The sequence below is a fragment of the Leucoraja erinacea genome, unplaced genomic scaffold (assembly GCF_028641065.1).
Source record: "Leucoraja erinacea ecotype New England unplaced genomic scaffold, Leri_hhj_1 Leri_140S, whole genome shotgun sequence".
NCBI classification, from domain to species: domain Eukaryota; kingdom Metazoa; phylum Chordata; class Chondrichthyes; order Rajiformes; family Rajidae; genus Leucoraja; species Leucoraja erinaceus.
In genome coordinates this window covers 18,107-33,895 of record NW_026575682.1, presented here as the reverse complement: position 1 = coordinate 33,895, position 15,789 = coordinate 18,107, and the positions used below count along the sequence as shown (strand labels likewise).

The following is a 15,789-nucleotide window of genomic DNA, read 5'->3' as shown; positions in this document are numbered from 1 at the left end:
ACCGCAAGGCTGCGCTGCCCGGAATGAATTTGAGGATGTTATTCCAGAAATAGGAGCACCTAAATTAAACTCTGGTAGTAATTAGACAAGTGCGTTTTTCTAAAAAACGTGCAAATCAAGCAGGAGGAAAACGCGAGGTGCCCGTCTCCGGGAGCAGATTGGAAAACTCAGATTTAGATTACGTCAGAGATATTTTTGTCAAAATCAAAACCAAGAGGCCCCTTTCCAAAAGGCTGAGATCAGGCAGGTACAGTGACAGGGCAGACACAACAAAGAACCCACTAACCATTCTGTGAATCGATTTATACATACTTTATATTCAGGAAAAAGTGAGACATTTCTGGAGCAGCCATTGGGATTAGCAGGGCAGAGTCAAATGTCACTACATCTGACCAACTCACTGGCCCAAACAATCTTTCCTACTTAAAACAAATTGGATTTTGGCAGACGCCCAGTATCCAGTGTTTACACACAGGGAGGAGCTGTTCATTAAACACACGTAGAGATTTATGGAAAGAAAGAGTAATTGATGAAGTGACCGTGCGTGCGTTGGCCATGTCTACAAAAACAATTCCCCCTTTGTCTGGGAGAAAAACAGGTCTGCAAATTAATTTCAATTACAAATCTATACACAAATCCAAGCACCACTTCAAACTGCGGATTATGGGTCACCGTGGAATCAGACTAGTACAGCATGGAAGCAGGCCCTTCAGCCCATCCTGTCCATGCTAACCAAGATAGCATAATATGCTAGTTCCATTTGCTTGCATTTGGCCTTTCAGGCAGCATCCCTGGAGAACATTTCGGGTCATTTCAGTGACATTTAGGGTCGGGACAGGGCATAGTTAGATATAGGAATTAAGCCATGAGGCTTTGTACGCTGGTCAAAAATTCTAACGGATGAAGAGCCCCAAACCAAGATGTCATTTTGATTTATTTTTTACAGAACCTTTTGGCCTAAACCAATGATCCAGAGTCACTAGGTCACATCACTATGCAGATGGGACATTTAATGTCAAGTAATTAAATCATTAAAAGCTAGTATCAGAAAGGATAAATCAAGAAATTACTGGGTGATTGTTATAGACAATCACTAAAGTTCTTCTGTGAAAGATATTTGCTACCCTGATCCAGTCGAGTAGCTGCCAACTCACACGTCAGCTGATACAGGTCATGTCAACAAAAGACAAGAGTGCTGGAGTAACTCAGCGGGTCAGGCAGCATCTGTGGAGAACATGGATAGGTGACGTTTCACAGTGCTGGAGTAACTCAGCGGGTCAGGCAGCATCTGTGGAGAACACTAGGTGACAGAGTGCTGGGTAACTCAGCGGGTCAGGCAGCATCTCTGGAGAAGGTAAACAAAGATGCTGGAGATGAGAAAATCATTTTTTTTTTTTACACAGAGAGTGTTGAATCTGTGGAATTCTCTGCCACAGAAGGTAGTTGAGGCCACAGTTTATTGGCTATATTTAAGAGGGAGTTAGATGTGGCCCTTGTGGCTAAAGGGATCAGTGGGTATGGAGAGAAGGCAGGTACAGGATACCGAGTTGGATGATCAGCCATGATCATATCGAATGGTGCAGGCTCGAATGGCCGAATGGCCTCTACTCCTGCACCTATTTTCTATGTTTCTATGTTCTGTACTGCATCTTGGTGGAACCAGTCTGTTGCTGAAGGTGCTCCTCAGGTTGACCAGTGTGTCTGGACTTCCCCAACATTAGGGAACAATCTTCCTGCATCTAGCCTGTCCAACCCCTTAAGAATTTTGTAAGTTTCTATAAGATCTCCCCTCAATCTTCTAAATTCTAGCGAGTACAAGCCGAGTTTATCCAGTCTTTTTTTCATAGGAAAGTCCTGACATCCCAGGAATCATGGTGAACCTTCTCAGTCATTGAAGAATGTAGGCAAAAACTGCAGGTGTGGTCTCAGCAAGACAGGCAACTGCAGTAGAAAGCCCTATACTGTGTGCTAACATACCATTGGCTTTCTTCACTGCCTGTCTGCTGCACCTGCATGCCTACTTTCAATGACTGGTGTACCATGAAGAAAGTGAAGAAAGCGAATGGTATGTTAGCTTTCATAGCAAAAGGATTTGAGTATAGGAGCAGGGAAGTTCTACTGCAGTTGTACAGGGTCTTGGTGAGACCACACCTGGAGTATTGCGTACAGTTTTGGTCTCCAAATCTGAGGAAGGACATTATTGCCATAGAGGGAGTGCAGAGAAGGTTCACCAGACTGATTCCTGGGATGTCAGGACTGTCTTATGAAGAAAGATTGGATAGACTTGGTTTATACTCGCTAGAATTTAGGAGACTGAGAGGGGATCTTATAGAAACTTACAAAATTCTTAAGGGGTTGGACAGGGCTAGATGCAGGAAGATTGTTCCCGATGTTGGGGAAGTCCAGGACAAGGGGTCACAGCTTAAGGATAAGGGGGAAATCCTTTAAAACCGAGATGAGAAGAACTTTTTTCACACAGAGAGTGGTGAATCTCTGGAACTCTCTGCCACAGAGGGTAGTTGAGGCCACAGTTCATTGGCTATATTTAAGAGGGAGTTGGATGTGGCCCTTGTGGCTAAGGGGATCAGGGGGTATGGAGAGAAGGCAGGGATGGGATACTGAGTTGGATGATCAGCCATGATCATATTGAATGGCGGTGCAGGCTCGAAGGGCCAAATGGCCTACTTCTGCACCTAATTTCTATGTTTCTATGTTTCTAATCAGTCTGGTGAACCTTCTCTGTACTCCCTCTATGGCAAGAATGTCTTTCCTCAGATTAGACCAAAACTGTACGCAATACTCCAGGTGTGGTCTCACCAAGACCCTGTACAACTGCAGTAGAACCTCCCTGCTCCTATACTCAAATCCTTTTGCTATGAATGCTAACATACCATTGGCTTTCTTCACTGTCTGCACACCTGCATGCCCAAAGATGCTATAGATCTTTGTGCATGCCTACTTTCAATGACTGGTGTACCATGACACCCAGGTCTCGTTGCATCTCCCCTTTTCCTAATCAGCCACCATTTAGATAATATGATAATTTGCATTGAAGAAGGGTCTCGACCCCAAACATTACCCATTCCTTCTCTCCAGAGACGCTGCCTGTCCCGCTGAGTTACTCCAGCATTTGGTTTTGTGACCATCTTCGGTTTAAAACCAGCATCTGCAGTTCTCTCTGAAACTAAAAACCGTGTTTACACATCCAGACCCAGCTACTCACATCCACACGGTCGCCTTCCACTCGACTCCACTTCGTTTGCCATCTTTTCCCTCAGATGTTATCACTTTATTCGCGTTCCAGTTATTTATCGACGTTAAATTAAAAAAACAAACCCCGTTCTCCTCACGGTCTCCTCTCGTCCCGAATATCGCGCCAAATTCCCAACGTCCATTCAAATCCAGGCCGGCCGCCGCGCAGGGCGAACTGGGAGTTGTAGTCCACCGCGTCCTGCTCCGCATTGACGTAGATATACCGGCGGACTACAGGTCCCGAGATGCAATGCGACCGCCGACCCTCGCGCCTGCGCGTACACGAGGGCAGCTGCGGCAGGTGTACGTCGGACTACAAGGTCCAGGATGCTCTGCGGCCGCCTTCCGTCACGGCTGCCGGTCGGTGATTGGTTGGCATCGACGTCAGTCATGGAGTGGGCGTGGGGCTTTGACCAATCGTCGGCCGTTAGGGGGGGCGGGGTTTGGCTGCCATGGCAACGATGGAACCAAACAGGGTCAGTTAGCAAGGGGACACCTTGCAGCCATCTCCAGGCACCCTGATCACACTTGTATCTCCAGGAGCAAGACAACTAACACAGGACTGCTGAATCCCGAGGTAAGGCAGGGTTGAATAGTGGTGGAAAGTTGCATTTCAGAGCTGAGGGTGCTGAAAATAATTACTGAGCTGCATTTGTGAAGCGCCTGGTACATCCCCATGCACTTCTCTGGAGAGAAGGAATGGGTAATGTTTGGGGTCGAGACCCTTCTTCAATGCAAATTATCATATTATCTAAATGGTGGCCGATTTGGAAAAGGTGAGATGCAACGAGACCTGGGTGTCATGGTACACCAGTCATTGAAAGTAGGCATGCAGGTGCAGCAGACAGGCAGTGAAGAAAGCCAATGGTATGTTAGCATTCATAGCAAAAGGATTTGAGTGTAGGAGCAGGGAGGTTCTACTGCAGTTGTACCTGGGTGTCATGGTGCACCAGTCATTGAAAGTAGGCATGCAGGTGCAGCAGACAGGCAGTGAAGAAAGCCAATGGTATGTTAGCATTCATAGCAAAAGGATTTGAGTGTAGGAGCAGGGAGGTTCTACTGCAGTTGTACAGGGTCTTGGTGAGACAATGCAAAGGCACCTGCATGCTCGACGAAATGTGTAGGAAGGAACTGCAGATGCTGGTTTAAACCCAATATAGACACAACACATCTGAGGAAAGACATTCTTGCCATAGAGCACCCAACCTTTTTTTGGCACAACATCTGAGGAAATATTATAAGGGTAAACTTAGCAAAAGCTCCTTGACATTCTTGCCATAGAAGAGAGAGATACCCAGAGAAGTCATTCCCCCAAAAATGATTGCCCCCCTGGGGGCGTCAGGACTTTGGGATATGTAGAAAGACTGAGATATTCGCCAGACTGATTCTCGGCTTTCATATGAAGAAAGACTACTCGCTAGCTGGAATTTAGAAGATTGAGGGGGGATCTTATAGAAACGTACAACATTCTTAAGGGGTTGGACAGGTTAGATGCAGGAAGATTATTCCAGATGTTGGGGAAGTCCAGAACAAGGGGTCACAGTTTAAGGATAAGGGGGAAACCTTTTAGGACTGAGATGAGAAAAAAAAACATTTTTTTTCACACACAGAGAGTGGTGAATCTGTGAAATTCTCTGCCACAGAAGGTAGTTGAGGCCAGTTCATTGGCTATATTTAAGAGGGAGTTAGATGTGGCCCTTGTGGCTAAAGGGATCAGGGGGTATGGAGAGAAGGCAGATATGGGATACTGAGTTGGATGATCATATGATCATATTGAATGGAGGTGCTGGCTCGAAGGGCCTACTCCTGAACCTATTTTTTTCCATGTTTCTATGACCCGAAACACACCTACTCCTTTTCGTGCCGTTCACTCTCAGCAGGAGCAGAGCCAGGGACCATGGCCTCCGACCTGGAGCCTGCCCCATGTGCCAGCCCCGAAGGCAAGGTGATGACGACAATGAAGAAGAAGAAAAAGAGAAAGAGGCAGCCGAGCACCAGCCAGGGCGATGAGGAGCGCCAGGAGGCCCAGGCCGAGATTGAGGGCCTCACCAAGGCCGGCAGCCTGGCTTTGGCCCAGGAGCATCCCGAAGAGGCGCTGGCCTCCTTCAAGAAGGCCTTCCTGATGTCGCTGGACGTTGGGGAGCAGAGCGTGCAGAGAGCATGCGCCTTCAACCTGGGGGCAGCCTACGTGGCCTCGGGCAGGCCCGCCAAAGGCCTGGACTTCCTGCTGAGGTCCCAGCCGGCCGAGGGCGACGAGAGGCAGGGCGACCTGTACTTTAACTTGGGCATCGCCCAGGAAGAGCTGGGGGACCTGGAGAGCGCCGCCGAGCATTACGAGCAAGCCCTGGCCCACTACCGGACCCGCCAGCCGCAGGGCGAGGCGGACACCTGCATGAAGCTGGCCAGTTGCCGGGCACGGGCCGGCCATGAGGCCCAGGCTGCCCGCTGCTTCCTCAGGGCCGGACGCCTCTACCGCCAAGGCGGCGGGCCCGACATGGCTGCCGTCGCCCTGAACGAAGCAGCCGGACACATGCTCCAGTGCCGGCACTTCACCGCCACCCAGATCACAGAGGTGTTGAACGAATGCCGTACCGTCTGTGGCAACATCCAGAACAAGGCCCTGCTCGGTGAGTCATTCACCACTCCCATGTGGGTGTGGGTGTGTCTGTGTCTGTCTGTCTATGTGCCTTCTGTGTGTGTGTGTGTGTGTGTGTGTCTGTCTGTGTGTGTGCCTTCTATGTGTGTGTGTGTGTGTGTGTGTGTGTCTGTCTATATGTATATATGTGTGTGTGTGTGTGTGTCTGTCTATGTGTGTGTGTGTGTCTGTGTGTGTGTCTGTGTGTGTGTCTGTCTGTGTGTGTGTGTGTGTGTGTGTGTGTGTGTCTGTCTATGTGCCTTCTATGTCTGTGTGTGTGTGTGTGTCTGTCTATGTGCCTTCTGTGTGTGTGTGTGTGTGTGTGTGTCTGTGTGTGTGTCTTCTGTGTGTGTATGTGTGTACCTGTGTGTGTGTCTGTCTATGTGCCTTCTATGTGTGTGTGTGTGTGTGTGTGTCTATGTGTGTGTGTGTGTGTGTGTGTGTCTGTCTATGTGCCTTCTGTGTGTGTGTGTGTGTGTGTGTTCTGTGTGTGTGTGTCTATGTCTGTGTGTGGGTGTGTGTCTGTCTATGTGCCTTCTGTGTGTGGGTGTGTGTCTGTCTATGTGCCTTCTGTGTGTGTGTGTGTATGTCTGTCTGTGTGTGGGTGTGGGTGTGTGTCTGTCTGTCTATGTGCCTTCTGTGTGTGGGTGTGTGTCTGTCTGTCTATGTGCCTTCTGTGTGTGTGTGTGTATGTCTCCAACTCGGAAAGTTTGGAGTGTAGTAGCTCTGGCACAATGGTGTTGAATGCAGAGCTAAAACCAACACACAGGATCCTCGCATAGGTCCCCTGGCGGTCTAGGTGCTGGAGGATGAAGTGCAGGCCCAGATTGACTGCATCGTCCACAGATCTATTGGCCCGATATGCAAACTGCAGAGGGTCTAGCAGGGGGATCGTGATATCTTTCAGCTTGGCCAGAACAAGCCTTTCGAGTGTCTTCATGACTACAGAGGTCAGGCCTGTAGTCATTAAGACAAGTAATCCTCGCCGTTTTGGGAACAGGGACAACAAATGAAAGATATGTAAAAATGTTACAATGATCAAGGACGTTGTTAGCTGTGGGTTAGATGATAACACGGTATATAGACAGTGAAAATCAAAAGAACGACAGTGCAACTAGAACGACGACTAGGGTGGGGGAATCCTTGGTCGGCGTGGACCAGCTGGGCAGAAGCGTCTGTGTCTATAGGTTCAAGGGTCACATTTATTTGTCACATTCACCAATTAAGGGGGCAGTGAAATGAGTTACCATGCAGCCATACAATTAAAAAGAACACAACACACAATAGAATTGAACATAAACATCCACCACAGTATGCTTCACTGTGATGGAAAGCAATAAAGTTCAGTCAGTCCTCCTCCTTTGTTCATAATGTCTCTCTAAACTAAATTTTGATTGGTACGGGTGTCAGGGGTTACGGGGAGAAGGCGGGAGAATGTGGTTGAGAGGGAAACATAGAAACATAGAAAATAGGTGCAGGAGTAGAGGCCATTCGGCCCTTCGAGACTGCACCGCCATTCAATATGATCATGGCTGATCATCCAACTCAGTATCCCATCCCTGCCTTCTCTCCATACCCCCTCATCCCTTCAGCCACAAGGGCCACATCTAACTCCCTCTTAAATATAGCCAATGAACTGTGTGGCCTCAACTACCTTCTGTGGCAGAGAATTCCACAGATTCGCCACTCTCTGTGTGAAAAATGTTTTCCTCATCTCGGTCCTAAACGATTTCCCCCCTATCCTTAAACTGTGACCCCTTGTTCTGGACTTCCCCAACATCGGGAACAATCTTCCTGCATCTAGCCTGTCCAACCCCTTAAGAATTTTGTAAGTTTCTATAAGATCCCCCCTCAATCTTCTAAATTCTAGCGAGTACAAGCCGAGTCTATCCAGTCTTTCTTCATATGAAAGTCCTGCCATCCCAGGAATCAGTCTGGTGAACCTTCTCTGTACTCCCTCTATGGCAAGAATGTCTTTCCTCAGATTAGGAGACCAAAACTGTACGCAATACTCCAGGTGTGGTCTCACCAAGACCCTGTACAACTGCAGTAGAACCTCCCTGCTCCTATACTCAAATCCTTTTGCTATGAATGCTAACATACCATTGACTTTCTTCACTGCCTGCTGCACCTGCATGCCTACTTCCCCCCCACCCCCCATCAGCCTGAAGAAGGGTTTTGGCCCGAAACGTCGCCTATTTCCTTCGCTCCATAGATGCTGCAATACCCGCTGAGTTTCTCCAGCATTTTTGTGTACCTGCCTACTTTCAATGACTGGTCCACCATAACACCCAGGTCTCGTTGCATCTCCCCTTTTCCTAATCGGCCACCAAGATGGATCAACTGTGATTGAATGGCGGAGTAGACTTGATGGGCCAAATGGCCTAATTCTGCTCCTAGCACTTATGAACATGGTGCTATAAACTAAGCCTAGGAGCCTGTTTTCACGTTGCTGCTCTTGCTGCTTCAAGGGAAACTCTACAACGACATAGGGCTGAGCTACTCGCAGCTGAAGATCTTCTCGCTGGCAGCCGAGTGCTTCGAGCAGGCGCTGCCCTACTGCAGGCGAGATTGCAGCGAGCGGAGGAAAGAGGCCGTCATCCTGCAGAATCTCGGCGCCGTCTACAACACGACCGGGGACTTCAGCAGGGCACTGACCTTCCACCAGAGGGCCGCTGCCCTGCACGGTGAGGAACCCCGACCCCCGACCCCCCGACCCCTGACCCCCCGACCCCCGGGCAGCTGAACAGGGAGCTCGGTCCATGAAGCCCACCACCACCGCGTACTCTGGTCCTGGGTGGTGACGGGGGGGGGGTCAAGAGTCAAGTGGTCATTTCACACTTTTATAAGTAAGTAAGTAAGTTTTATTTGCAGGAAGATTGTTCCCGATGTTGGGGAAATCCAGGACAAGGGGTCACACACACACACAGTTTAAGAATAAGGGGGAAATCTTTTAGGACCGAGATGAGAAAAACATTTTTTTTCCCACACAGAGAGTGGTGAATCTGTGGAATTCTCTGCCACAGAAGGTAGCTGAGGCCACACAGTTCGTTGGCTATATTTAAGAGGGAGTTAGATGTGGCCCTTGTGGCTAAAAGGATCAGGGGGTATGGAGAGAAGGCAGGGACAGGATACTGAGTTGGATGATCTTGCTGGCCTTTATAAATCAGAGCATTGAGTATAGAAGTTGGGATGTAATGTTAAAATTGTACAAGGCATTGGTGAGGCCAATTCTGGAGTATTTTGTACAATTTTGGTCGCCTAATTATAGGAAGGATGTCAACAAAATAGAGAGAGTACAGAGGAGATTTACTAGAATGTTGCCTGGGTTTCAACAACTAAGTTACAGAGAAAGGTTGAACAAGTTAGGTCTTTATTCTTTGGAGCGCAGAAGGTTAAGGGGGGACTTGATAGAGGTCTTTAAAATGACCTTCTCTAACCCTGACCCTAACCCTAACCTGTTTTTAGTGCATGGGGTGATCGCTGTTTAGTGTGGACTCAGTGGGCTGAAGAGCCTGTTTCCCTAAATTAAGCTCATAAGTGATAGAAACATAGAAACATAGAAATTAGGTGCAGGAGTAGGCCATTCGGCCCTTCGAGCCTGCACCGCCATTCAATACGATCATGGCTGATCATCAACTCAGTATCCCGTACCTGCCTTCTCTCCAGACCCTCTGATCCCCTTGGCCACAAGGGCCACATCTAACTCCCTCTTAAATATAGCCAATGAACTGGCCTCAACTACCCTCTGTGGCAGAGAGTTCCAGAGATTCACCACTCTCTGTGTGAAAAAAGTTCTCCTCATCTCGGTTTTAAAGGATTTCCCCCTTATCCTTAAGCTGTGACCCCTTGTCCTGGACTTCCCCAACATCGGGAACAATCTTCCTGCATCTAGCCTGTCCAACCCCTTAAGAATTTTGTAAGTTTCTATAAGATCCCCCCTCAATCTCCTAAATTCTAGAGAGTCTAGAAACTCTAGCGATAGGAGCAGAATTAGGCCATTCGGCCCATCGAGTCTACTCCGCTATTCCATCATTGCTGATCTATCTCTCCCTCCAAACCCCAGTCTCTTGCCTTCTCCCCACAACCCCCGACACCCGTACTAATCAAGAACATGTACGTCCATGAGGTGTGGGAAACAGCCGGAGATCCAAGAGAAAACCCACGCAGGTGAAGGGGAGAATAGAGGGGCCGAAGGGGCTTGTTTCCGCCCTGTATCTCATGTCTCTACTGTAACGGGATGTCTCTCGTCTCTCCACAGGTTCCCTTGGAAACAGGAACGCCCAGGGCCAGTGTTTCTGCAACCTGGCCTATGCTTGCAGTCAGCTGGGTGACCATGAGGAGGCGGCAGAGGGCTACCTGCATGCGCTGCAGGCTTTCAAAGACACCGGTGAGGCAGGGAGCGGGCTTACTGCTGCTGCTGCTGCTGCTGCTGCTGATGCTGCGGGGGAGGAGGGAGCATTGGAGGGCAGGCGTTAAGGCATTGGAACGACAGGAGCAGACGGCCTGTCCCACTTGGTGATGTGTGGAGGAGAATAAAATGAGAGGGGGGAATCAATGTAAGAGGGTGGCTGGATACAAGGAACCGCAGATGCAGGTTTAAAATACATAGAAACATAGACAACAGTAGGCCTAGGCTATAAAGCTTGTAAATTGTCCCTAGTGGGGTGTGTATGATAGTGTTTGTGTGCGGGGATCGCTGGTCGGTGTGGACTCGGTCAGTCGAAAGGGCCTGTTTCTGCGCTGTATCTCTAAACTAAACTAGATCTCTGGTGAAGGGGAAACTTAGAAACATAGAAAATAGGTGCAGGAATAGGCCATTCTCTCCTTTCGAGCCAGCACTGCCATTCAATATGGTCATGGCTGATCATCCAAAATCAGTACCCCATTCCTGCTTTCTCCCCGCATCCCTTGATTCCGTTAGCCCCAAGAGCTAAATCTAACTCTCTCTTGAAAACATCCAGTGAATTGGCCGCCACTGCCTTCTGTGGCAGAGAATTCCACAGATTCACAACTCTCTGGGTGAAAAATGTTTATTATTTAAGAAGGAGTTAGATGTGGCCCTTGTGTTTCACTGTCGTTCTGTTGATTTTCACTGTCTGAACGGTTTTCCTCATCTCAGTCTTAAATGGTCTCTACCCTTTATTCTTAAACTGTGACCCCTGGTTCTGTACTCCCACCCCAACATGGGGGACATTGAATGTTACGGCGGCAGGCGCGGGCACACCGCAACGCCCTGTGTCTCCCTTTCAAGGGAGATGCTAAAAATGCATTTCGTTGTCTCTGTACTGTACACTGACAATGACAATAAATTGAATCATTTCATTTTTCATTTCATTTTTTTCATTTGTCCTGCATAGGGTAGACACAAATGCTGGAGCAACTCAGCGGGTGAGGCAGCATCTATGGAGCGAAGGAATGAACGATTTTTCGGGTCGGGATAGGTGACCCTTGTTCATCTTCTAATCCATTGACTGGTTCTCTCTTCCCTCTTGTTCCAAGTGTAGATGATTTTCACGGACAGTGGCAGGCTTGCGAAGGCTTGGGAGCTGCCAGGTTCCGTCTGGGAGACCCTGAGAAGGCCACACTTTACTACAAGCTGGCTCTTGCTGCTCTGGCCAAGTCACAGGTACCTCCACATAGGTATACACATACACATGTATACAGATAGGTATACATATATATATATATAGATATACATAGGTCTGAAGAAGGGTTTTGGCCCAAAACGTTGCCTATTTCCTTCGCTCCATAGTTGCTGTTGCACCCGCTGAGTTTCTCCAGCACTTTCTGTGTACCTTACGTATACATATACATAGAAACATAGAAAATAGTTGCAGGAGGAGGCCATTTGGCCCTTCGAGGCTGATCAACCACAATCAGTAACCCGTGCCTGCCTTCTCCCCATATCCCTTGGTTCCGCCAGCTCCTAGAAACATAGAAACATAGACAATAGGTGCAGGAGTAGAGGCCATTCGGCCCTTTGAGCCTGCACCATTCGCCATTCAATATGATCATGGCTGATCATCCAACTCAGTATCCTGTACCTGCCTTCTCTCCATATCCCCTGATCCCTTTAGCCACAAGGGCCACATCTAACTCCCTCTTAAATATAGCCAATGAACTGTGTGGCCTCAACTACCTTCTGTGGCAAGGAATTCCACAAATTCACAACTCTCTGGGTGTAAAAGTTTTTTTCTCACCTCAGTCTTAAATGGCCTCCCCTTTATTCTTAGTGTGTGTGTGGCCCCTGGTTCTGGACTCGCCCAACATTGGGAACATTTTTCCTGCATCTAGCTTGTCCAGTCCTTTTATAATGTTATATGTTTCTATAAGATCCCCCCCTCATCCTTCCAAATTCCAGTGAATACAAGCCCAATCTTTCATCTTATGACAGGAAGTTGACTTGATGGGCCGAATGGCCTAAGTCTACTCCTATTACTTACACTATGCCTTTATGACCAGTGAACCTATACACTGTAAATGTATTGATTGTAATCAGAAGGTCACAAGTGATAGGAATAGAATTAGACCATTGGGGGGCCCCATCAAGTCCACTCCGCCATTCTATCATGGCTGATCTATCTCTCCCTCCCAACCCTGTTCTCCTGCCTTCTCCCCATAACCCCTGACACCCGAACTAATCAAGAATCTATCTATCTCTGCTTTAAAAATATCCAGGAGGCAGGTTCTCTGGCCACTTTCAAGAGAGAGCTAGATAGGGCTCTTAAAAATAGCGGAGTCTGGGGATATGGGGAGAAGGCAGGAACGGGGTACTGATTGGGGATGATCAGCCATGATCACATTGAATGGCGGTGCTGGTGCTGGCTCGAAGGGCCAAATGGCCTCTACTCCCGCGTCTATTGTCTATTGTCTATAGACTTGATGGGCTGAAAGGCCTAATTCTACTATCCCTTATAAGAGAGGGGATGTCGGGGTATATTAACATTGGTTCCCTTTTGTGGCTTTTCCCCACCAGGAATCTACCAGCTCGGCACAAGAGAGGATTGTGAACAAGTTGGCAGACGCCATCCAGTATAAACTGTCTCTGAACAGTGTTTTGCCCCATGCTGGGGGCATCCTTCCCGCCATGCCTTTGGTGAGTAGTTAATCCAGTCGTTACTGCTCATCCGCACATCCCACCTTGCCGTGCAGCTTCCTGTGCAGTCCCTTCCAACACGTACCTGTAACGAGAGTCGCCAACGTTCTCACTCCCAAATGAGAGATAAAAGGTCAAAATACCCAACAGATTTCCCCCCCCACGGCAATTTGTTGACCGACTCGGACGTGAATGACGAGTTGGCCCACGTGATGAAGCCGAATTTTAGTTAAAAATATAAGAAGATATTAAATTGGTTTCTGGGCTAGCTTACAGCTTATATTTAGTGTCAAATTAGGCTTTCCTCAGGTTGCGGTGTGTGTGAGATAATAAATCCTATAACATTGTCTCCCAAGTGACAAGCAGAGAGGAGAAGCTAGAGAGATCTCTTTGATGTAAGATGCCGTAAACCAAGTGTCCTATGTTTATGAGGGACCAAGTGACAGAGAGGAAGCAGCGAAAAAGCTAGGGTGATCTCTTTGGAGATAAAATGACCTAAAGCAAATGGCCAATGTTTTTAGTATATCTTGTACCATGTAAACAAAAGGCCTTTGATGTGATGCATTCTGTGGAAACCTTTTCCTGTACCTCTGACCATGTCTGTGGAATGTGCTAAGGGGACAAAAAAACCCTACTTAAGGCAATGTAATTCTGTTGTTCAGCGAAGGTGGACGGAGGACGGTCAAGTGTCTGCATTGGTCACTTGACTGGAATTCTCGCTCCCTTCCATTGGCCGATGTTAAGTAAAGTTTTGAACTGGTCGACCAAACAGTTTGTGGTGTCTGTTTATTAAGAAGCGAACCTGGTTTAGTAGTTAAGAAAAGTAGCTTTTTCACAGGTGCTGGACTGCACACAAAGCCCAGCCGGCGGGGCCAGCTGAGGAGTTTTGGCCCGCACAGTCCGGCGCCCCGTCCAACTCAGCCGTTGATGATCAGCCGTGAGAAGGAGGGGGGTGGGCGGTGGTGTCAGCGGTCAGCTAGGGTCCGAATGTCGGACTGACAGCTGGCCGGGTTGCCGAGTGACCGACGGGGCCACGGGCGAGTTGCTGCTGCTGCACTCCATGGGCTGCACTACTACGTCGGGACGGGTGAGGCGGGGTCTGACCCAACAGTCCCCTCGACCCGAGTAGCAGCGGTCTTGAAATACGGGACAAGGGCGGTCCCGTACGGGACAAACCGATGTAGCCCAATATACGGGATGTCCCGGCTAATACGGGACAGCTGGCAACACTACCTGTATCGGTCTAACAATGTGCTCTCCACAGAAGTATCTACCAGGGAACTTTCCACGTACGAACCCGTTGTGTGGACCAGTGGCCGTGACCCAGGGGCAGGGGAAAGGGCAGCAGTCACAGCGCAGGCAGCACGTACAGTAAGTGGGAGGCTGAGTGTCGACCCGGCCGTTACTCTTTCATAACCACAAATCATTTAAATCCATTATTTACAAGAATAATATTTACAATACAAACATACAGAGTTGACGTGGAAAAGCTTTTCCCACTGAGAGTAGGGAAGATTCAAACAAGGGGACATGACATGAGAATTAAGGGACTGAAGTTTAGGGGTAACATGAGGGGGAACGTCTTTACTCAGAGAGTGGTAGCGGTGTGGAATGAGCTTCCAGTGGAAGTGGTGGAGGCAGGTTCGTTTTTATCATTTAAAAAGAAATTGGATAGTTATATGGATGGTTGAAGGGACCATGGCCGTGACCCAGGGGCATGGTCTGAGCGCAGGTAGTATGGGACTAGGGGAGATTATGTAAGTTCGGCACGGACTAGAAGGGTCGAGATGGCCTGTTTTCCGTAACTGTAATTGTTTATCCATGGTTTATAATGGTTATAGAAACATAGAAAATAGGTGCAGGAGTAGAGTCCATTCGGCCCTTAAACCTGCACCATTCGCCATTCAATATGATCATGGCTGATCATCCAACTCAGTATCCCATCCCTGCCTTCTCTCGATACCCCCCTGATCCCTTTAGCCACAAGGGCCACATCTAACTCCTTCTTAAATAATAAAAAAAAATCACACAGAGAGTGGTGAATCTGTGGAATTCTCTGCCACAGAAGGTAATTGAGGCCACACAGTTCATTGGCTATATTTAAGAGGGAGTTAGATGTGGCCCTTGTGGCTAAAGGGTTCAGGGGGTATGGAGAGAAGGCAGGTACAGGATACTGAGTTGGATGATCAGCCATGATCATATTGAATGGCGAATGGTGCAGGCTCGAAGGGCCGAATGGCCTCTACTCCTGCACCTATTTTCTATGTTTTGAAGGAATCAGAGGGGCTAAGCAGGGGTTAGACGGGTTTAGAGGGTTTTTCTGTGGGTTACGGGGATTTAAAGGTGATTTAGAGTGGTTTAGAGGGATTTAGAATGGGTTCTATTTTCTATGTTTCTATAGACATAAATTGCTGGAGTAACTCAGCAGGACAGGCAATATCTCTGGAGAGATGTAATGGGGAACGTTTTGGGTCGAGACCCTTCTTCAGTCTGACGATTACAGACTTCTTGTAACGTCACCCATTCCTTCTCTCCAGAGATGCTGCCTGTCCCGCTGAGTTACTCCAGCTTTTTGTGTCTCTATCTTCTGGAATTTTAAGTTGTCGAGGGGTTTGCATCCGACCCTCTCTCTCTCTCTTTCTCCCATTGCCCCATGCAGGCCAGCAGAGGTGGATCAAGAGCCCGGGGACCGCGTTGGCTGCCCCGAGACGGGAGGGCAGATGAGGAACGGCCGATGGCACCGGGCAGACCCTCCCGCCGCAGAAACAGGCCCGGCGCTCGGCAACAAACCTACGAGCAGCGG

At 48.5% G+C, this 15,789-nt stretch overlaps 2 protein-coding genes across 4 annotated transcripts in view; one reads left to right on the top strand and one right to left on the bottom strand.

The window, feature by feature from the left end:
• The window catches only part of iqgap3 (IQ motif containing GTPase activating protein 3), a 77,936-nt gene extending 74,446 nt beyond the window's left edge, over positions 1-3,490 (bottom strand). The window contains exon 1 of the mRNA XM_055665657.1: positions 3,224-3,490. Coding sequence (XP_055521632.1) covers positions 3,224-3,266 — 43 coding nt within the window. The 5' untranslated portion in view covers positions 3,267-3,490. The remainder of the gene's footprint in view (positions 1-3,223) is intronic.
• Positions 3,491-3,695: 205 nt separating this feature from the next.
• On the top strand, positions 3,696-14,382 carry LOC129715797 (tetratricopeptide repeat protein 24). Of its 3 annotated transcripts, none has more exons than XM_055665667.1 (7): positions 3,696-3,829; positions 5,130-5,879; positions 8,359-8,574; positions 10,149-10,277; positions 11,395-11,516; positions 12,867-12,986; positions 14,254-14,382. In XM_055665667.1, exons 2-7 carry the CDS (start codon positions 5,150-5,152, stop codon positions 14,359-14,361), a joined length of 1,425 nt encoding a protein of 474 aa, XP_055521642.1. In that variant the 5' UTR covers positions 3,696-3,829; positions 5,130-5,149; the 3' UTR covers positions 14,362-14,382. The 3 variants fall into 3 exon arrangements, with proteins under 3 accessions (XP_055521642.1, XP_055521641.1, XP_055521643.1); XM_055665666.1 differs by having other exon boundaries at positions 14,251-14,377; XM_055665668.1 differs by lacking the exon at positions 8,359-8,574 and having other exon boundaries at positions 14,251-14,377.
• The last annotated feature ends 1,407 nt before the right edge of the window (positions 14,383-15,789 follow it).